The sequence below is a fragment of the Anticarsia gemmatalis genome, chromosome Z (genome assembly GCF_050436995.1).
Source record: "Anticarsia gemmatalis isolate Benzon Research Colony breed Stoneville strain chromosome Z, ilAntGemm2 primary, whole genome shotgun sequence".
NCBI lineage: Eukaryota > Metazoa > Arthropoda > Insecta > Lepidoptera > Erebidae > Anticarsia > Anticarsia gemmatalis.
Window position 1 is genome coordinate 8,026,305 of NC_134776.1, and position 24,227 is coordinate 8,050,531.

A 24,227-nucleotide genomic window follows, 5' to 3' on the forward strand; every position below is an offset into this window, starting at 1 on the left:
AAAAACTATACGCTGATGCTCAAAAGACCTATTCGTGACGTCACCAGTGTGCACGCTCTGACCCAGTGTGAATTATGAAATTAACTTTACCATTGCGTTTGAATATTTCACACAATCAGTCATAAATAGATTTTTCTTTTCAATTCAATGAATTTAAAGTGTTACTCACTTGATTCAGTATATTATTATAATATAATTATTGCTCAATGCTCCCACTGTGTTTTGTGTATTCTGCTGTCAAATGTACTATACTAATGATGGGGTACGAACAAGGATATGTAATTAAAACGCCACTATTTATTTGAAACTTTTATTTACAATGCGCATAATGAATACAGCGAACATTGGTACTGAAATATTCACAAATTATCGTTCATTCATATTACAAATAATGATTTAAAACAAAGAGTTTCATTAAAAAAGAACTGACAAAAAATATATAATGATATATCACAATACACTTATCTCAAGTACTTATTTATAAATTGAACTAAATATTTACAAATTTGGTTATTAAACGTTAACGCAAGACATACGCTTGTCTTCGTCGCTGCTAAGTCACAGGAAACCACAATAAAAGGGAATTGAAGTATAAAAATATTGCTCGGCTTCTATCGACTGAAACAACGCACGCAATAACCACAGACTAAACGGCCGAACACCGACAGGCGACTACACAGACAGATTAAACACGTAATAAAAATACAGGGTATACAGGCTAGTGTGCCTACATCATGGCACGATAGTTAAATAATATTGAACACATCACGAGACTAAGTTTAATAACCATTAGCCTTACGTTTTACAGATAATTTTTACCTTTTACGACTCATTTGGAAAAGTTGTAGAATGCCTATACGACTACTAGCGGGATAGATGCTATGACCTTCAATATTTCATCACACAATATCGTACAACGTTAATAAAAACATATGAAAGTAAAAGTGTAGTAAAATTTTATGAACTTTGTATCCAAATGTATAACAATTTGCGCACAACACGACATGCACGGTTCAGACGGTTCCTTCTGCACCGCTCATCTATTGTTAGTGTATTAATTAAGTAGTATCGTAAATGGCAATGTAGGTGTGTGCCAAGCAAGAGCTTTCTCAAAATACCTCCGATTATTTCTCACTATGAGCAAATATAAAACAACGCGTGTCGAGCGGTTGAGTATTTTATGTTCGTCATGCATTTAATACTTTCGTTCTATTGTCCCCAATTACTATCGAACGTATCGAATACAATTTTAGAGATACCATTCGTCACACCTCCTCTATCGTGATACTAGCACTTAGTGTATAAAGCTAAGGGTGCAGCTGTGTATCAAACCCCGTCTAAGTAAATACTTGTGCGTTAACCAATGGAACAGTGCTCTGTGCTTGTACTACAATTAATAAATTACTGACTCATATCGGGTGCCAAGTGCCCTAAAATACATACGAACGTTAAAAAATCTATTATCACGTCAAAATATATTATTTTTCTTGTTTGAGCCCTATAATAACGAGTTTACAATTAGAAATAAATATTTTAACTATTACTTCTTTATGCTATACTGTAAGACCTATTATTACTGATTGCTCATCATAATAAATATAGCGAGGTAAGATTGCGTACTGTTTTATAAGGTTGGTACTCTTCACACAAGTTGATTAGTTTTAGTAAATCTAAAATGTTCTATTAAGAAAATAAGCCCTCTGTGAATATGAAATATAGAGTAAGCTAGAAAATAGAGATATATAATATTTAAACATGGCTATGACTATGCAAGTAGTAGAAGTTGACTATCGGCTAGAATAAACTATGTCAAGTATGACAAACAGCTAGGCATTACTATAATACCAATCAATGAAATATGTAGTACAAGGTCACGGAATTCTAAATAAGATTAATCATAGCTTAGTTGATACTGGTTTGGTATCATCATGAAAGAATATGCTGTTGAGAGTTGAACAACATTGTTACAAATAAATTATTGGCGGTCACTCATTCAATAGATCACAAATCGTAACAACTAATTTATAATCTAATTTTAACCTTTACATGTAGAATATAGATACTACAGTGAAACATGTGCACATTCTCTCAGACTTGGGTGACGACTGTAGTGTTAAGCTTCTTTGTACGCCGAGGTCGATGGCGCACGTCGGTCTAGCGTACGTATTCACACAATGTCATACGCAACCAACGTACACGATCTATTTAGCGTAGGAAGTAGAGAAGCTATTCCTGTGTAAATGTATTTATTTAATACAAATAAGACACTTTCAATCGCCATCAAAGTCGAAAGCTATACTCTAATAGCATGAACACCATACGTGTCATTGGCCTTACATTATAAAATTTTCAGACAACAACACACCATAGTCAAACATCATAATAATTTCATACATATACATTTTCAAACGTTATAATAATATATAATTTTGGCATACATATAAATTTTGATGAACGCAGCTTTGAATATAAGGCGTAAGGCAGAATTCCACAAGCATACGACAGACGAGACTTCGGCGCATTTCGCGACAATAATTGGCATTACTTCACAGTATTACGTTGATGTTTAAATATTGCTTCCTACAACAAGCATAACTTTTGCAGGCGTTAAAACAGTTTTGACGTGAAATTGCAAACGTCGTTTTGTCTGATTTTGGCTGCAGAATTCTACATTAAGACTCGAAAGTGGTATCCTAAAGCCAATGACACTTGCGTGAGGGTAGCAAACATACAAACGACACAATTAAATATTATATATACGCTTAAGTATTAATAGTATAGGATAAAACGTATCTAAATGTGAAACAGTCGTTGTAATGAAAAACAATTTGAATTTTCAAACAATGCCTATAAGTTACATATATAAATATTTAATAATAATTAATAAATAGTATATTTATTGCAAAGTTACGAGTAATAAGACTAGTGACGTGCGGTTATGGAAGTAAGTTACATAGTTACAATAACTGTAATATACGCTACAATTCACTAATATTATGTTCTATAACAATATGAAAATTATCACAATAACATTGAGAAGCAATTGTTTTAGTGGAGATTAAATATGTATTGATAGGGTGTAGTAGCAACTTTATAGTCGCAAGCAAAACTAGTGAAAACTGTGTGTGCATGTTGTAGCAAGCAAGCGTGGCGTGAGAGTTGTGTTCAAATGTTTGAGCTAGCACCTTATTGTAATATACAGCATTGAATTTTTTTATGATTATTTTTAAGTCCGATTTATACATGTAAGCAAACAAGTGTATATATTTTCGTGTATAGACCCGCCATACATATAAGTTGAAAGCGTGGAATGTGAAACGCCAGCGATTCATTTTTTTGGTATTTTTATCTTTCCACACTTATTTTTACATAATTTGTACTTGCAAAATATTGAACTTGAAGCTTGCTTTAAAGAGTCTCTTGTCTCTTGCATACAATAATGATGAAGCAACAAAGGAGTTGTAACTTGTAAGCTGTTTAGAAGATGCAAGGCATTTATTGCTCCAATATTATTGTATGCGACGAGCATTAAGCTTGCATCGTATCAGGCTTCCGTTCGAGGTGCCGACATTCGGCTGCCGGCAGTGTAACAACCGCACGCAAGGTGAAATGTTTTAATAATTCCGTAACAACGATAAAAATGACAATTATAAAAAGTATATAAATAGATACTTTGTTTTTTGGAGTATATATTTTCTAATCACAGACAAAATTTAAAACGTGTGTTCTCTTGGTTTCAAATTCAACTAGCGATTTAACAATGGACTACGTTTTCCGAAATTTTCAAAGGCATACTGTAGTGTGCCGTGCGAGGCCACTGACTTCAATGGTGCGTACACTAGCAAGTTTACAGCCCGTTCACGTTAAAAATTGTGAGTAATCAATCATCAACACCTGATTGTCGACCAATGACATTGCAGGAAAATAGTCACTGTGAATGTAACTTTCTTATTTTACGCGATATGATTGGTCAAGTACCGAGTGTAAAGGATAACTTACATTTTTTTACGCGAACCGACTCAATTTCTCTATGATTAATTAACAACCCTAAACGTCACAGATATTACATATTAATAACGAATTCGACTGTAATTGTGTAAGTACAAAATTTTGAATTAGATTATCCAATAATATAACAATTAGCTGTATGGTCAATATGGTGTATAATTTTATCGATTAAGCATAATATCCACTACGTTCGCAAAACAGTAGCTGTCCTGTATGTAGATAAATAAGCCCTTTATATGCAAAAATACGTAGATCAATATTTGGGCGCAGGCACACTTAACTCCATATCTCTATCGATGAGGAATAGATTATACTTTTCAGTGAATCCTTTATCGTATAGGAAAAAACTTTAATATATAGGAACGTCTAGCACGGGAATTGAGAATCGTTATTGAGACATCTCAACCAATAACAGTTTTTTTTTAAAACTGTAAATTGTCTTAGGAGCGGTGTTGTACCCGTACAGTATATAAGTATTCAACGTGACCTACTGGGTTGCGAATGTAGTAGATACAAAGCTGAAATATTATTTAACAATTGAATTTTTAACGAAAGTTTTGTATATTATTAAAGCTAGTTTTCTAAAGACATGGAAACATCATAAGGCATAAGTTTTTTTGAGTCAACTTTTAACAATTTTGAAGACTGCGACGTTATAGTTCGTTTAGAGGTGTATAAAATAAAACAGCTTGCTAATCATTCATGAAGGCCGCTTCTATGTGACCGCTGTTTAATGCTACACTAGTTTGAACTATAGGCAATCGCAATATAATTATGTACAATACGAATCGTCGCCACATGCCACTATCAACTCAGTGATTTTGGTTATATCAGTGAAAAGCTGATAGCAACATAAAGACAACAAACTAGCGCAAATAATAATATTGTACTTTGCTAAATATCATCTAATATTATACGGGAATTAACACGAGCATGCATTTAACCTTGGATTTCTTGACGTTCCGGCACAGGTAACACTGGCCGCGGCCGCGAGGTAATAAACTGGTGTCAAACTACTCAGAGTAAAAGGGTTTATGCGCCCGTATAATATTATTATGATAATCATGCATCACGAAAGTTTTAAAAATGTTATAAATATAATTTTGCACAACACAGAAAAAGTATAATATTTACAAAATACGCGTCTATTATTAATATATATAACTTTGGTCTTACTATGGAAGATAAGATATTATTATTGCTTACAAATGGAGTAGAATGTAGGTATTATGGCAAGTCTAATATTGTAACAGTATCGAATGAAGTCTTAAACTAAGGCCGCTGTGTATTTAACAGTATGAACGATAGCTATAGTATAGTATAGTATGTGGAGCGTGGAAGTTTTAACAATTTGCGGTTGCTATTGACGGTATCCTAAACATTCCATCTTATCACGATACGATTGCACCCGGACGTCTGCCCGAAAAGACTAGGTGCGGCGGGCTACAGGGCGGGTGTCATGGCGCTGATGGGCCGAGGTCTATATCCAGCAATAGGCATGAATATAGAAACTGCTGTGGACGGCTACGAGAATACCCGATTCACGCAAACAATAAAATAGTATACGCGTGACGATTAAAATGTTCCGAGGTAATACAATCTTGTGATGCGTGCAAGATTAATTATAAAAATACAACGTCTACGCTCCGCATGAAACCGTATGAAACCTACTTATTACCGCTAAGTCTACCATTACTTATCAACTGTGATTACAATGTCTTATATCTGTGCCTTAAACGAAGCACAATCACGTAACAAATAGAATAATATCACAAAGTACATTTGCGTAATATCTTATGTTTACTAACAAAATATTCTAAGGTTTTGGTGTTCATTCAATTTGTTTTATTTATAACAAGGTACACGTTAATTTTGACGTCTAATTCACAGCCTGTCTGCATTTGAGTGGGCATATTTTTTGTTGTTTATCTTTTTATCCATACTCAGGGTCTAATATATTAGTTTTTTGCATTTATGGTCTATATTTTTTTTCTATGATACGTGCCACTGCTTATTTTAAAACTTTATTTCATTTAAAGATAAAAAATTACCATGAAAGTATATTTTTTTTAAGCAATGTAGTCGCAGTCCCTGGCATGCAGTTTTAAAAGCATATAACGTTAGATGCACGTATCGAAGGCAGCGGATAAACAATTTTGAACGCTGTCTAATTTTAAATCACAGATTAAGACTCAATTGTATAAATTTGTGAAAATAAGATTGATTTAAGTGGTAAAAACGTGTATATTGTTTATTTTTGTTTACTATTACTACACTGGTTAATGAAATTTTAGAGTTCGGACACCATGAGTAAAACAAAATCTACTTTCATTCAATTTTCTGTCATACCTACGGCCAATATTTATATCGTCAGACAATTTGAAAAGAAGAATAATTTCCACGTTTCTGACAGATAATGTTTAATTTGTCAAAACATTATTATTATTCATCAAATAAAGTTATCTGACAATAAAAAAATTGCCATAAAAGAGTCACCAGCCACACACATACATGCAAATGTAATTTTTTAAATTTATTTTTTTGTACTACCTTTTTTCCTAACCATCTTCTAAAAATGTCACCGACCAGTATTATTATTAAAACTGTAAGCTAAAAGTAGAGGCACGACCTTATTTAATGAGAGGATGATTTTAATTACTTTTAACCTTTACATCCTACTTTCCTAGAGTATGTATTCAACTTTACACGACATGAAACTGTACAGTGATATTTTTAATGGCAAATATGAACTCGAAATAACACTAAGAGCCAGTTTCTTATGGATAAGTAGAGAATAGTCTATCAAATAGACTAGAAGACAAAGTGACAGAAAATACATGAAATCAGCTGTCATTATTCCATCTTATAAACTATCCAATACTTATTCGAAGGTAATGAAACCGGCCATTAAAGATTTAACAGGGATGATACTAACTGGGTTTAGTATTAAACACTAGATATGCAAATTTATTATTAATCAATTCCAAGATTCTTATATAAATTACGGTGAGTTATACCATCCCTTTTCCGTGTTCTCGAGTCTGTTATATTTCACGTACTAACCAACAGGAAACATTTAAAATTTTACTTCGATTTTTGAGTTTTCAGTAAGTTATTTTAGTGAAATTATTAGAATTTTTAGTCTATTATATTTAAACGAATATTGAAATTACCCTTTATGATGATGCATTGAAGTTTTCTGTAAGCCGAATAGTAGACAATACATTCGTTATATTTGAAATGGTGTAATAAGCTTGAAAAATATCTTACAAAACGTGAATTTGCCCTTGTTAAAAGCATGCAAAAAGTGCTCATCACTGTACAGATTTAATAATTTTAATAATATTTAATAATGTATACCGTTCTTTATAACTATTAAAAGTATAAAAATGTGTTTAGCATAGAGTGGTATAAGTTAAGATTGCTTTTTTTATTTGTTTTGTTTTTTTTTTAATTTATTAAACGCATCAGGCACTCTGGGGTTGTTGCCACTGGAGTTCAAGTGAAATAGTAAAATATAGATCTATATTATTTAGTAAGGATCTCAAGAAACAATCTAATTTATTAAAATATGTCTTCTATCGACCAGTCCTAATATTATATGTTAAGACAGGCATGTGACGCTTGATTACTATTATCAAACAATCTCATTTCAATTCCTATCTGAGCATATAATACTGGGACCAGTCGCAACATGGTGATGTGTATGGCGCTATATGTTAATCTACCTGCGATAGCTAGCGTTCAAGCCTTTATACAATATCCGAATCGCCGACAACACTGTTTAGGGTTTTATATCAAAACCAATATACCGACTAACCGAACATTTATAGAGTAGATTCGATTAGACAGTAACTATTCAATGTGTCAAACCAATCGACTAACTTTGGCCTGCTAGTCACCAAACTCTGCCAACTAGGCGGTCTGTCACGAGACACGAATACATGTGCGTTCTATTACTATAAAATAGTTTACTTATTATAATTCACGTAAAAAAAATCAAGGTACATTTGTGGTTTAAAATATACGCCCAACGCGACAGTCGTTTCACTGACAGTAAATAAATGTACTTAAAAACTAAAATTAGGACTAAAATTAAACAACAGACTGTTGTTGGCGACGGTCGCATCGGATCGCGTGGTGGACTCACGCGAGGCGAGTACTTAGAGTCAGTGAAAGTGGGCATCGTGGTGTCAACGCGGAACAATACTAAGCTGCTTGATGTTTCTAACATTTTACACCTGAACAGACTGATTTCAGGCGAATTAATGACTGAATATAGCATGATAGCTAAGCTTTACTCGTGAATCGGCTTAAGCTTGTGCCATTTCAAGGCATTTTAATGTTGATTTCCAAATAACATACAAACTAACAAAAACAAAACACAACCGTAACGTCGAACGCAATAAGTGTGCAATTATCTCTAAATGCTCCAACAATATATAATTCACAGAATTAATTTTTCACATATTAATAACTATGCACAACAGGACTTAATGGAAGACTAGCCCCTAAACTGTAACCTGCAATAGGGCAGGGACTGAGCTAAGTATAACAAAATATAAGAATATTCTATTTCTCGTTTGATACTACTCTATGCACAAACATCAAAACGTCTCATTACATTACATCAAATAAAACACTACGCAACTACAAATGATAATCTTAATTTAGTAATTTTTAGTTTAATTCCTTCCTCGTTTAAATCTAGTTAATCTGTTCTAGCTCTACTATTATCGAACAACTCGAGGTCACCTTCTAGTCTAAGATAAGGCTGAATAATCGTGAGGTATTATTTACTTAACATTTACGTTTTAATTTTATTGCTTATATTTGGACGCTGTTGTGGTTTCTCACATAACGTTACATCATGAGGATGCCAATAAGTATAGTGTAGCGCAGCATGAGGTGTGTTTATATCACAGTCGTAACATTGAGAATTCTCAAATGTATAGAATCGCGCCGAAGTTTGTTGCACACTTATTGCTTTCGTCGTCTCTACAGTTACAGCACAACTATCATTTAACTAGAACTAAGCCAACACAATGTACAACTACAACCTTTTAACACCAAATGGAAGCCTCCTCCGAGCTGTGGAGTCAAGTGATTTACCAAGCGCAACAACGGCACGTCATTGCGTTAGTAAAACACGTGCCAGCAAAAAGTGACAATTATACATAATTTGATGATTTACGTGAGTTTACATAGTAGTGCTGTATTAAAAATAATTATATGTTCACAGCTTGTTTTGTCCCGGAGCGTATTGCTATACCCAATGGGGTTCGTCGCGCGGGGACAATATATACCAGTGTTATGGGCGGTGTAGGAGCGGCGTTTCCTCGCCGTCGGTGCCTCCCCAGCGGTTGCTGCGCGGTCGCTCGCTGCATTTGTTCGTACAACACGATAGACTCTGACCAGCCTGGAATGTTAAACATTCACGTGGAAATATTTTTTTTTATAATAGGTATATTCTTTTATGAGTGAATGCCAAGCATCAACAGGCCACTTGATTCGGCCATTTACTCCAATGTTTAGTCTTTCACAATACACCAATGTAATGATAGCATAGAATCGTTTAGTGACGAAAAGTAAATCTTTCCTATTTAGTTTCTGCGCCTTCGCAGTATATCCCTATACTGTGTGTCGATTTTACTTGGTATAGACAAGTATTTCTTAATGCGTCACCTCTACCAAACCACGCAATGATACCGGAATATTTAAAGTGCTTAAGATAAAGCCCATTAGGTCAAAGCACTCATTTAAATAGCATTACTAACCTTTGACTTAAACATTCATGAAATGAGATTCTTATAATCTAAAAGCTCCTTCAATCGACTATGAAATCTTTTTCGCTTTTATACAGCAGAAACGCAATCAAAATGAATTGTTACCTTTATATATGTATCACTTAATCAAACGTTAAAGGAAACCCTTGCATGCCTGTGAATATTTTGTGTTCTCAGAATAATAACCCCCTCACACGCAGTCGATCTGCATATTACACTCAAGGCCTATCAACCTCGATTGAGGGATAAACTCACCTATAGAACAATAGTGGGTAAAAAAAGTTGTTTATATTTACCTGTGACAGATGCAAGTCATACAAGTGTAGAGTGCTGACAGACATGTCCTGAGTGTCATCGGTGGGTGCCTGTGCGGACACCTCGAGGCCGAGCGCCGACGTGCCGAGCGCCGAGCTCACGCCGGCCAGCGCTATAGTAGGCGATCGTGGCACCGACATCGACCGCGCCGGCCCTGGACCTTCGTCCTCGTCACTGGTCTCGTCCATGTCCTGCGAGTGAATTTTTATTTATAAATGTTCAATAATATTGGTTCATAGTTCTTAAAGGAGTACAAAGTCCCCAATCATTATAGGCCAGCGTGGTAGACTCAAGGCCTAAACATTTCCACATTACGGGAGGAGACCCTGGCCCAGCAGTGGGACAGTCATCGTCATCCTAGCCTTTCTTTTAACTATGTTAGAGTCGGCTTCCAGGCTCAACGGATGCAGCTGGATACCAGTATTTTACATGGAGCGACTGTTATTCGTTCCGTGTGGCAGCAATGCAGATAAAAGGCATGCAAATGCAGGAACAAAATTTCACAAGAAATTGTGTTGACGACATATTAAATGAAACCCGGCAATATCCCACCACTTCACCCGACATCACTGGCACTGTCATTAGTCCCTTGATGTAAGTTTAATGGTTAAACTAAATTATGTAATATACGTAACCTTACTTTAAAAGAAGAGGGAAGTGGTTCTAGACTACATCATCAGGCACTTCGTTAAGGATTACATATGATCTTGTTATAAGAATCTATATCAAATATTGATCGAATATTAAAACTATGCTATTTGTTATAGGTAATAATATTATGTGTATCTCTGTGTATATTAATTCATAGTATTATGATCACATTAAAGTATCTTGCCAATATTTATATAATCTTTATATATACAAAACATCTAATGACGAAATAGTTATTTAATTTAAAACTTTGCTGATTCATTCAGCATCGACACAATCGGTGAATAGATCACGATATGTTGCAATCTGTAATGAGGTCGTGACATTTTAACCTCCTTGGTTTCGATCACTATTGATAACCTAGATTGTCTTAGATCATCAATGTTTTAATAAATTGATATACATGCGTATCGGTGATACATGTGTCAATGGCTAGATAGTGCAATTATTATTACATTATTTTACTTATTGCTATTAAAAACAAAAATAAAGGTCCTAGATTGGAAAGCACTTTTTATTATGATGTAGTCAATTGTTATGATGCTGAATAATATATTCCACCAAAACAATTTTACTCTAAATACAGGTAAACTACATATACTTATCTCCGAAAATACAATATTATTTTCAGAGGTATGCATTAGTCTATCTCTATTATAGTCTAATATAGTTTATGTCAAAAAATACAAGGTATTTTTATAAAACTATTATTATTGTTACATGCTCACTATTAAAATATATGAACTTTGAACTCACCGGCAGCCTGTACTGCTGTCTTTGTTGCGGGTAGTAGGAGAGAACGGCTGGCAGAGGCGTCACAGCACCAAACAGACTCTGTTGTATGTACGAGCCTAACATCGTTTTATTCTGAAATAACAAAACACCCAGTAAGAACATTTAGTATATTTTAAACTTCATCAACAACAATATAGTTATTTTTTTATTGTGTACATCATCCTACACGAGACCCTACAGTATAACAAATGGCCTGTCATATTTTACGAAACAGTCAGTGTAACGACACGCTACGTTTCAACTCATAGAGGAACTCAAAGGGTATGTACACAATCAAAATCAACATTTACATGAGTTTGTACTGCAGACGTCGCATGGACGCAAAAATCGTTGCTCGCTGGCAATTTCTATTACTTTGTTTACGAAAGGTCTTGGACATAGATATTCAGGTCGAGTTGCATCGCTTTCATCAATTACCTCGTACGCCGATAATATAATTGAAAGAATTTGTTGAATTTTATCAATTTCAAATACAAAAATTAATTGTACAATATCTAGACATTATATTTGTATTTGTGTGCTGGTCACACTGACCTAAGCAATCATTAAAAAGTAATGTTCTTTTAGATTTACGCTCTCTGTTCGACACATGCTTTGCTAGGAAACTAGATAGATCTATATACTTCCAAGTGTGGTAAAGAACAAATATAGTGAGTTTGGTTGAAATATGAACTTTTGCATTTCATTTTAGCACATCCATAACCCTATTTTCAGGAGAATTCACAACTCACCAGATGGTTAGTGGCAGGTATAGCATGATGCATGCTCTGTCGTAGAGACTTGAGGAACTGCCTCTGCGAAGGCTCGCTGGGTTGCCAGCCGGGGTGGCGGCAGGAGAACGCGACCAGCGACAGCTCAGTCTTGCCCCCCTCGCCCTGATCGTACTGCGTGTTGCTACCACCCTTCATCTTGCCCGGAGTCTGCCAGTCCGGGTGACCGTGCTTGCGGATGTCCAACTGTTTCAAACATTTGTACTTATATTAATATGTCATTCTTGTGTTAATATTATGTTTCGTAGATTGAGTCTACTCCCTATCTATTTACCTTCTCTATTTTATTTTCCAATATCTAAAATGATTGGTCATTTTTTTATTTGTGATCTTAGGTAGATTTTCTTGGAAAAGGACCCATATCCCTAATTTGATGTAAATTGTTTACGAGATTCGGACAATCTGGTTACTTCCGGAAATCTATCACATCGCCGAATTGGAACTCAATTAATTGAGAAGTGAAGTATATTGACAAAATTAAGAATGAACATGTCAATATAGTGTCTTGAACGTAAGGTATAATGTGATACATTCTTCTTATATGGTACAAACCTGTGCAAAGGAGCAAACATCACCGATGCCGAGAACACTGACGGTGAAGTTTCGGTAGAAGTCAACGATGTCTAGCGCGCGGGAACGCAGAGAGAACAATAGGAACGGACACAACAGAGGACTGAGCAGCTCAAACAATATGTATACCTGAAATTATAAAATAATAAGTTAAATATACAATTCATACATAAAATCACGCCTTTTTACATAGGGGTAGACAGAGACTAAAGAACGCCTCTTGGTACGATCCTTACATTACAATCTCTCTTGCCTCATTCATTTCCATACATCTTATTATACAGAACAGCCGCTGGTTACGAGTACTACGCACGGCACCTGACCTTTAACCTAAGTCAAATATATGACAAAAAATATATTCTGGAGTAGCCAAAATATATATGCATTCGCCAGATTACGCTAAGCTTTAATTGTACATAGTGCAATTATCTGACTTCGATAAAGACTTAAAAGATGTTTGTCATTTCTTTTGATAGTAAAGGAAAACATTGCTTCTCCTAAATATTCACGAGGTATTAATATGGAAAGTAATATGATCATCGATATTCTCAGCTATGTATCACGCACTGCATTATAAAGAAATAGTAATATATACAGTAGGGTTATTTTTTAAGAATGGGCAATGATAAGTAATGAAAAATACTTTCACTAATTCAGCGTACAGGTGGATTATCTTGAGATCAAATTTTTGTTACGCCAGCCACCGTTCTATCGACTGCGAAGGGTGATCACAATACGAATGCTTAATTGACTATAATACAGAGATGTATTCGATAATACCTATAAATACTCACTGCTCTAAATTGGAAGAGTTGCTGGAAGTGCGCGGCGACGTCCTTGGTGTGTGCTCGTCCCTTCCACGCCGCGGGCAGATAGTGCACGTGCCCTAACACTTGCACGAACAGCTCCTCGCCCCGCGCCGGCCCTGTACAACCGCCGCCTAGGCGTTCCTCTTCACCAATCAAAGCCCTGGAAGAAACAAACCGATGTTAGAGCAGTGTTCCCAACCAGTGGACCGCCGACCACCGGTGGTCCGCAGCAGTCAGAATATAGTCCGCGAATGATATTAAAATTTTAAATTTTCAGGATGATTACATTTTATTTTTAATATACTTACATAGTGGTCCCTGCTAACAAGAATAATATAAAAGTGGTCCCGGACTAAGAAAAGGTTGGGAACCCCTTTGTTAGAGAAATAAACTATATCAGTGATAAGTTCAAATCAAATCTTTGAATACTATAACTAATATTTTTAGGAAGGATCAGATATTGAACACGTTAGGGAGGCTTATGCTGTAGTTTCAAAGTGGACGGTGGCGAATATAATAATATAATATATAATAAAATCACGTTTCCTTTCCCTTTTCTACCTAACGACAAAGACCATAGGACTATAAAACAGTCAGAGAATTTAATCTTTCGTTATAAATATTATTAATATATGTTATAAATTACACCACACAATAAAATTCTGTCTGCAACTAATGGTGGTACCAATTTTATCTATTGTGTATAATATTTTCTCTGAAAAGCTTTTAATAAATTAAAACTTACTGAGGATGTACTAACAAAGAACTACTACTACTGGATAAGTTTCGGTCAAAAAACAGTATCAAGATACTATGAACAAAAAGAAGGTCGAAAATCATTCACCGTTAATAGACAATAGAGCATTCCGAGTTCGTGTATTACGATATTTGTAATACACGCGGAGGCGTGTGGTCCGTTAATTGACTTAATTGCAAGTAATCGTTTACATAAACAACGCGATAAGTGAGGTCGGAACACCTCGGCCTCAAGTGTCTCACTATCACTAAATAAATCGTATTATATGAATCGCACGCTTCCCACAAATGACAGATAACACAGCCTAGTTAGTACCTGAGTTATTGGAATGACACAATGACCTACACAAACGTAAGGGAGTAAATTTAAACGAAGACTCATGTAACTGTTATTGTGTCTGGTACAGCGGCACTAAATGAATAATACTACAAACGAATTAACTCAATGCATTTACTGAAACTAAACTAGTCCGACAGTACTTTTCGTGAACTCGATAAACACGATCTCCAATTAGAAGTGGGATTGATCTTATATAGAGGAATATATCTAAACCTCCAAAAACTTTGCAAAACTAGAACAGCAACCAACAACTTTTGTTCTACGAGTTCTGACATAACTCATACATGACAAAAAAGTGATTTTCAAGTTTTTATTGTACGGTCATAGCATTAGCAAGCGTATGTTTTACAAATAACACGGTCAATATATACCTTACAAGGTAAATCAAATGTGATAGTTACCTAGCCGCAGCTAAGATGCACCCGAGTATAGTGATGATGCTCAGTACATGTTCCACAGTGAGTACATCCTCGTCGTACACCGACAACACAACTAACACGCCAAGCACGCTCGCTGATAGAAACACCACGTTCCTGGAAAGAAAACATAAGCAACATTTAGAAAAAGGCCAGGCTTTCATATGTCTTAAGGTTTAACAAAAGGCAACATTTAGAATTTAGGAAAGGGCCAGGGTTTCAAATGTCTTAAGGTTTATGGAACAAAAATAGGGGTTATAGAACTCTTATGTTTGTACGATTATTATTTCACCCAAGATTAATATTTGCGAATCTTGCAAATCCTCATCATTTTCCTTTGTTTAGCTATTCATATTCTAAATTTTATTGAGTTGAATTACCTACGGAATACCAAGAACTACTCTTGACGCTAGGCTAGCCCATAAGAAGTGATTTTTTTATAATAATAACCAGCAAGAACAATGTGACCATGAATGTTAGAATCGACAACATAGTATTATTAGTTTTGTAAAATTAAATAGCATTCAGCTTCAATCAGTCCATACACGTTTCAAATAAATCACTTAACAAAAAAAGAAGCAACATGTGCCAAAACAACATCTAACATTCATTCACGGAGCCAAACATCGTAGAACACACATTAGTACGCGGGACAGTTGCCAAACTACGCGACTCTTATTTTCAATACAAACAAACTCAGCTGCAGTAAAAATAGCACATTGTTTACGTAATTTTTATCGGTCATCTACAAAACTGCAATGTCATTCTGTTTTCTAAATGTCATTAGAGATTGTTTTCTTCTAAATATACTGAATACAATAAATGTAGATTTTGATTTTCATGATGATAAGGTAACAATGGATTCTTTGTTATTTTAAAAGTAGATGTCAATACACGAGTAGCGAAAGTATGAATCATAAAAAAAATCTGAATAATGTCCCTTACATATTCTACAAGATATCATAAAAAATCGACACATACAGAATACTAATCTATTCTTTCTATTTCAATAAGATTTTTAATTGTGTCGCAATAAATACTGTAGAAATTGTACAACTGCGTCATTCATAAAAATGACATTGCAACTACCCTTTACTAAACAAGTGATCTGAACTCATTGGCTCAGAATTTTAAGAGTATGAAATCTCTAATACTATTTTTATTAAGTCAATTAGCTTCATCAATGCATGAATAACGAGTAATATAGCAAACAGTTTAATAAAAGAACGTCAAGACAAGACATTTTTAAACGTAAACATACAACTTGTCACAATAAATGGTGTTTTCGCTTGGAATTGAGTCTTTAGGCTTCAAATACTGAAATATTGATTCACCTTTAAGTAGTACTTACTTAGCAATAACAGTAGTGATAGGCGATGAGAAACTGGATAGGTATTTGGTAGCTGGCTTGTGAGCCCTGTTCAGTCTGTCTCGTAGTTCGTGTTCCAGCTCGTTGAAGTGCCGCAGTGTTATCCGCGCGTATAACGACCAAGTGCGGAGTCCCAGCGACGCCGGCGAGCGTTTGATTAACTAAAACATAATATTACATATTTATTGTATATGGAGTTAAGATACTTTTGGTTTAAAAGCGTTTTAATGATATTATGGTTAGTCATTTAAAAATACCACTTTATTAAGTACCATTTAAAGTCTTCATAACTGAAGACTGTCCAGTACATAATAAATCCCTCAGAATTTATAGACAGCAGTTCTTTTAATAGCTGTATAAGTAAATAACAGCGAGTCTATAACATTGCACTTGTTTTCCTCCAGTTTCAAAAATACAGCTTTAGAAACAGATAGGTGATTTATGATTTAACTATGATTGTTCAGTCAAGACATTAACGTCTTATGATTATTTCTATGTGTGTAAGCATCCTTGAAAATAATTTTAGGAACCAGTTTATTAATAGTTAATAGATGTGATCAACCAATAATATTAGCAATAGCGCAGATGGCAATCAAGCAATTAAAATTTGACTTATGTGCACAGTATTGCTTCTATATTTACCTCGGCATAATTGAAGAAAAAGTAGAGTATTTGCCAGGCTTGTATAAGTGGTGCAAGAAGCAGGTTGACTAACGCCAACCACATTATCTGTTTCTCGAGCTGTCTTGCGAGCATCATCCTTTTGGAGTGATCCTTGTAGCATTCCCGAAGCTGCCAACAATTCTCCCATGGACTCCAGGGACTAGCTGTGAAAATTATTACTTTAATCATTCTGTCTACACATAAAAAGTTATTATGAGACTAAAGTTATCATTTCATTTACACACTTCAAGAAGTATGCTTATTTTTAAGTTTTAGGTAATGACGTAACTTATTTAGGGCTCAAATAATATATTTGTCAAAAAATAGGACTGCACGTGTTTCCACAAATGTTAGTCGACCATTAGTTTGAGAGACTAGAGTCACATAAACAAAAGCAAAGATGTATAAATCAGGCAGAATATAGTTAATACTTACAAAATAATAAAAACTCTAAATTCCATTTTAACCCTCTTGATAAATAATGGAAATCGCAAACATGAGGCACTCGTATTTGTAATGGAAGTAGATTTTTGTTAACCATTGCCACCATATAATTGGTAAATCTGTGAAAAGAAAACATTTCTTTAGGAACTAGTTTTACATTATCTCGTGTAATAAATGGAACTTTATAATATTATACCATAATAACCATTAAACCAGGACTTTACAGTTCTATTCTAAAAGCAAATCTTATTTCAAACATCGATATTTCCAAGAGTGTAACGTAAATAAAGTGTTGGGATTCATAAACAAAGATAAAGAAGGCAGAGAGCTCGACCTGGACATTGCACTCAATGCAAAAATAATTATGTTTAATTCATATCGATACCAGCCACGGTCGAATTGCATTATCCAGTTTCATATTTTAAACCATGGATCTACAAATGGCCTGTTTTTGTAGGTCCAATGTCAAATCCGTGGTTTCAAACATACATTACTTTGATTTGCATATATTGAAGGTATAGTAACCAATAAGGTTTACTGGTAAAATGTAAATGATTTTTCTTTATTTCTGAGAAAAATACACTTCTACCACAGAAAAACAGTTCTTCTAACAGTTATTTTAATTCCATAGTGTTACGTCTTTCAAATTAATATTGAGTTATTAAGATGGGTACACATTTCGCATTTTACATAGCAAGTAATCAAATAAAATAGCACCCATACATTATAAAGCAGGAGTACTCTCTTGCTCCACACAACATAATATTCAATGCTCAAACTTTACCACATCTGGTTTATTTCAGCTCAAAATATGTGCAAGTGTTTACATTTCACTGACAATAACGGCGGATCCTTGATAAATATTAATCAATGGTTGTTGATATAACTTGAACACAGCTATGGCCACCCGACCACAATACTTCGGTATCATATAGGTCTAGTTTTGCAAGAGAATGCATATAAGCATACAAACATGTTCAAACGATTATGCAATGTCAATTGAATGCGATAGAAACTGTTCTATTGATATTAATGAACAGTTTTGATGTCTAAACAAACATGTATACTTTGTTTCTCAGTGTTTTAAATCAAAGTCAATGAGATTACATAAGATATCTTTATGATGAATCAGTAATCATCATAAGTAGCAAACACAAATGTTATATTAACTTGTACTAGAATTTGAAATTAATTAAGCAACTACATATTACTCAATTTTACTTTTAGGCATGTAGAACATATTTGGCAAGAAAAAAATATGAAAATGATTATGAATTCTTTGACCATGATACAGAATATGTTATTCTTCAATGATACAAGTACTAGCAAGCGTGACAATGAGACTGCGACCTAGAGCCTGTATAGCACTGTCTCTTATAAGGGCACTTAGACTTCTTTGACTTGTGACAGTGTGATATCACTACCTCATACGAAAAACTATCTATAAAGTTAAAAAGCAAATATATATGTATAGCTAATTAGATTTTCGTTGTATACTTGAAAGCTTTTATTCTTTACTGGCTATACTCTAGGAAATTAATTGATAACACAATATTGGCCCAAAATTACAGATAATATTATTTTCAAGTAATTTTTAAGTAGTCTTTGGCAATAACTTAGTGAATGATATAGGCATTTAAAGTGGTTTAAGGGTGGTGTAAAGGTTTATTATTACCTGAGTATTCGATGGTATATGTCTAATTCGTTGATCTCTTGCTTATGGACGCACATGTGGTGTTCGGGCTGCGCTTCTCTCACACGCTCCTGTATTGTAGACCAGTTCACCCAAACTAAATCACTCTGGAAATAAAATCAACACTGTAAATATTGTTTACACCCCAAGTCTTTATTGAGCAGTCTTCTTCAAAGAATGAATAAATGTGTTGTGTCTGTCACCGGGAAAAGATTGATGGTTCTTGTGGACATGTCCTGAAGTGTACAATCCAATCTCAATTCCAAAAGGAAAGGACATGTTCAAAGATGTGGTCTTCCTCTTAAATGTTTCAAAATGGTTGTTGTTGTAGAGACTGGTTCTTGAACTATAATGTCCATCCCGCACACCAGGTGTTTCATTATCCAAGGACATCAATGTATCATATTGCATATAATATCCAATGTGACAAATAGTTTAATGATGGGCAGGTCAGATATTCTGCTGCCAATACAATACAATTATCTATTTGTTTATCATTTGTCATCTATAATACTACTGACCCAGTTGACTATCAAAGTTTGAGTGATGTTATCAAAATCAACTTACCTCCTTAATTTTCAATGCATTATTATAAAATAACTTTATATCATAAGCATAATATAAATGGTATGCTGATATTACAAGTCTCATCAACCAAATAATAGCTGACAATGTTATGAGACACCACCTAAAACAAATAAAAATACATTTTTACCCCTTATAACAATAAAACAGCCTTATAATAATTCAATAAGATAAATTCGCAGTTAGCAACTAAATATTATCAATCGCTAATTGAACATAACATATTGCATAGGTATCTAATTTTCCTGTACTCCTCAGAACAAAAATAGAGCAGAAATCATATGTTACGATTTTAAGTAAAGTAATACAGGAAGCTGTTTCAATTCATCCTTAGTACATTATTCATAACATATATTACTTTATATTATTGTTGATAATGTAGTTTACTATTCATTTTTATATATATCGCATGCTAGCACAGCCACCGAAACAATTGAGTATCAAAATTGCAATCTAGTAATTGACAGGATAAAGCTTGATGTAAAAATTGGTCTTTAAAATGATTGCACACATCAACCTTCATACCTTTATCACATACACAATAACTACGCAGGCAATAGACAAACTACAGGTCATATTTAAGTACCCAAATGATTTAACAGCTGCATCGCTAAACCAGTACGGACATTTTGAGATGCCCCGATTATGTCAAAAAAAAAAAAAAACAAAAAATATTATTATGCTAAAATCAACATAATAGAATTGCTTACATAAATAAATATAAATGCTGATTTTAACTCTAGTCAAATATACAAACTTAACTCCTCAGTAATTCAAAGTTTGTTGTTTCCTTAATCTTTTATCTAAGTATCTCTCTTAAAAACTAGAGAGCATTATAATTTTGCTTTTACTATGTCAGTTCTCAAATACAATGGCATACATAGTAGTATTGGTTAGCATGCACTACTACTACTTTGTAAAAACACCTAAAATAATAGATTTTTACATGGCTGCATGCCAAATATTTAGTGCACAGCTGACACATGTTTACACAACATATTTCTGGTCGCCATCTCAGAATTTTTATGCACAAGATGACATTAATGCTATGAATGTTTCTGATAGAAGATCAACAAAACTTTGTTACTTATTTATATGCTAAATACTGAAAGGATTGTTATTAAGGTTTATAACAACATAGTTATCAGAATCACACATAAGTTTAATTGATTAGCAAGGAGAGAAGCCAGACAGGTCTGCTAGTATGTATAAAAATTGTAATACAAAGTCATACACACAGCTGCATGATATGCAATAATAGCAAGTGCTCTTGTACTTGATATCATAAATTGATGTTCAATACCAGCTTTGTAATAGTTTTGATGATACTTCTCAACAAGCTTACTTGATTGATCTAAATTCTTTCTATAAATAGTATCCAATGCATTGAGATATTTCTGATGTACACACTGACAGTTAAACAAAGGTTGCATAGCAGATTTTAGATATAAAAAAAATAAAATTAGTACTCACCATTTCCATGAGATATGAGTGACACAAACAGATGTTGGGTATATAACATCATTTAAACTAAGTTTATCAGTTCTGTTCATGTCTGGATCATTTCTAAATAATTTTGTATAATCTACACAATACACCAAAAATGTGGAAAACCACACTATGAAAATAAATTGCAGCAAATAAAATAAATCTGACATTATCATAGGATAGAATCCACCCCGCACATAATATCTGTACATCCGTGTAAAAAATGAGTCCAGATCATCTATGTGAGTCCATCCACCTGAAAAAAACAAACAGACATTAAAATTATTTTTTATTTAACAGAACTATTTTTTTTTGTCATGATCATAACCATAATATATTATAAGACAGGGGTCTAAGTCATTTCAATAGTAAATCACACATGTTATTTTTTTTACTGATATGGTAATATAACTTTTTAAATAGATTTATAAGACAAAATGGTCAAAAAAAAATATATGCAGCAAGGTGATGATTTAGCAAAATTCTTTATGTGGCCTTGAGTAAACAAACATCACATCAAAACAGTTAATTGTCATATGTTTATCATGTGGCAGTGAACAAAGGCATAACAAAGTACCACATGTTCTGTGCTCACCTTTGTTTTTGGGTACTTTGTGGATGATGACTTTGTTGGCATCCTCATGCTCGTGATCCAGGGTGATCATCGTTGGAGCTGCATTCGTGGACTCTGCCAGCCCCGCTAGTGGCGGGGTCAATTCGTTGTCAAGTGCGCTGTATGTTACATCGCGTTTACCGAAGTGAGCCATGTTATTTCGGCAATATCAATAAAACCACACGTTTCTACTATGACTTACAATATGCAGAAGCCATTTACTATCTACTCATTCTTGACTTTGTCCCAGAAACGCAAAAAAAATGTTTACGGTCTAACAAAGTTTGATTATTCATACAAAGGATTTTAATTATTGCAAAACTTTTATCACAATATTTATTGTTTTTATTGCAAATAATTTCTTACTGTTAAAAATAACATAGGTTTCAAGGATACAAGGAATTTTGTAGGTCCCCAACAAAATAGAATGAATACACTTCACAAATGAGTAATGACGAAAATAAACCACGAATGACAGCTTAATTTTCTCAAACAAATGGTTCGTTTTTACGCAGAATGTATGTATAGTGACTGTGGTGTGTTTACGAAGGCAGTTTTGTTTTTTTATATTCGGCTCTCCACTGATAAAAAATCCAATTATTTCATATTTTGGTTTTACTTTGTGCATTATTTTAACAAATAATGCACAATAATATTCTACTATTTTAAATATCATGTTAAAAAAATATTTGTAAACTATTCTCATGCAACATTTTACTAGTATGATTGGCAGCGACTAGATGGCTCTGATAGTTTCAGACCAAAGGGGCGGCGCTTTTCTTCGTTTTCTTTCTTCAGTGGCGGCTAACGATCAGCTCGGATGCCCATCCGGAGTTGACGGAATCTTTGTAATAACCGTGTGCAGAGCCTCATTGACAAAAGACCATCTGTAGCAGGCAGGTATTTCTAGCATTATTGTTATTTTGAGGTTTAGACAACGAATAGCAGCCAATATTGATCGCGGAAAATACGGTGTTGCGGTGGTCGCAACATTTTGCGTTGGAAGTTCTAAATTTGATTTTTTTCATATTAGTTACCTACATTTTGCACCATTATTAAATTCGCTTTAAAGACACAATCATGGTACAGCGATTTTTTTTATAATTTTAACCATTTCATTTTATACTTAACATTTAAATAAACATTTTTTAAGTCGTATTTTTTTGCTTCAGTGCGAAAGGATTATCAACTTTATCAAGATGTGTTCTGAGAACTGTAGGGAAAACAGCCATTGCGTCTGCACCAAAAGACCAAATCATCCTCCATATATGCTGCGCCTAAATAACCGCCCTTGGTTTTACATTGTATGTACTCACCAACTTACTAATCAACTTAACTTACCAGAATTATTAGATGTTGATATTTACATATATCTTATGTCCTTACAGCCTCATCTCCTAGCTACGAGGGCCGAAGGAGAGCCTCAAGCTCTTCGCCGCATCTTGGCTCGTACCGGTTCTCGCAGATCGGGATAATTTGATTAAATCTTGTCTTACAACCGACAATCAATGTAGTGTCCAAATAAAAAATGTAGAATGAAGTAAATAAAAAGTCTAGTTATTTTTCTCCCACTCTTCCTCCACATGTATATGAATACATACAAATATTTGATCTTATGTATTAACAACGGCAGCGGTAAACACAGGGAAGAACAAATATTTTAAATATGAATGGTAGGTACCTAAATATGATGCACTTGGGTATTAAAAGGTCAGGGTAAGTACTTCCGGCTTTGAAATGGTAGGATATGATAATATTATTATTATTTAGTGCATCATTCTTATTTATGCACAAAATTTAAGATATTAGCAATACACGATACTTTACATTACTCATTTATTAATCTTTGCTACAGTAAGTCATTATTTTAACAATATTTTCTTGACTAATATGTCAGTAAGGACACTAGCAGATCCATGGAATAAAGGACTAAGGAGTTCAGGCAATTATAGTTATATTATCATTTTATAACGCTTATTAGCATATGAACAGTTTTTATGTCGATAAGGCGTCAACCTTAAGCCAATGTTATCCTTGGTAGGGGTGGATAGTAGCTATCTCAAAATATTATATTTAAACCTGAAAGTTGACAGGTCTGTAATTGACTGTTTTGTGCGACGAGAGGTACAGGAGCTCTTTAGCTTTCTACAAGAATT

At 34.1% G+C, this 24,227-nt stretch overlaps 1 protein-coding gene and 1 long non-coding RNA gene across 4 annotated transcripts; one reads left to right on the forward strand and one right to left on the reverse strand.

Annotated features, from left to right (window-relative positions):
* Window positions 1–302: 302 nt before the first annotated feature.
* Atg9 (autophagy-related protein 9) lies at window positions 303–22,543 on the reverse strand. Its single transcript, XM_076134393.1, has 14 exons — window positions 22,054–22,543; window positions 21,444–21,714; window positions 19,953–20,073; window positions 19,368–19,492; window positions 17,684–17,811; window positions 17,228–17,412; window positions 16,568–16,746; window positions 15,202–15,333; window positions 13,690–13,864; window positions 12,878–13,024; window positions 12,287–12,511; window positions 11,517–11,627; window positions 10,091–10,300; window positions 303–9,427 (listed from the first exon to the last, which is right to left on the reverse strand). Exons 1-14 carry the CDS (start codon window positions 22,223–22,225, stop codon window positions 9,320–9,322), a joined length of 2,289 nt encoding a protein of 762 aa, XP_075990508.1. The 5' UTR covers window positions 22,226–22,543; the 3' UTR covers window positions 303–9,319.
* LOC142986122 (uncharacterized) lies at window positions 22,202–23,622 on the forward strand. Of its 3 annotated transcripts, XR_012960327.1 has the most exons (4): window positions 22,202–22,216; window positions 22,825–22,971; window positions 23,244–23,375; window positions 23,460–23,622. It is a non-coding gene; the product is annotated as an uncharacterized LOC142986122 (long non-coding RNA). The 3 variants fall into 3 exon arrangements; XR_012960328.1 differs by lacking the exon at window positions 22,202–22,216 and having other exon boundaries at window positions 22,809–22,967; XR_012960326.1 differs by lacking the exon at window positions 22,202–22,216 and having other exon boundaries at window positions 22,816–22,971.
* The last annotated feature ends 605 nt before the right edge of the window (window positions 23,623–24,227 follow it).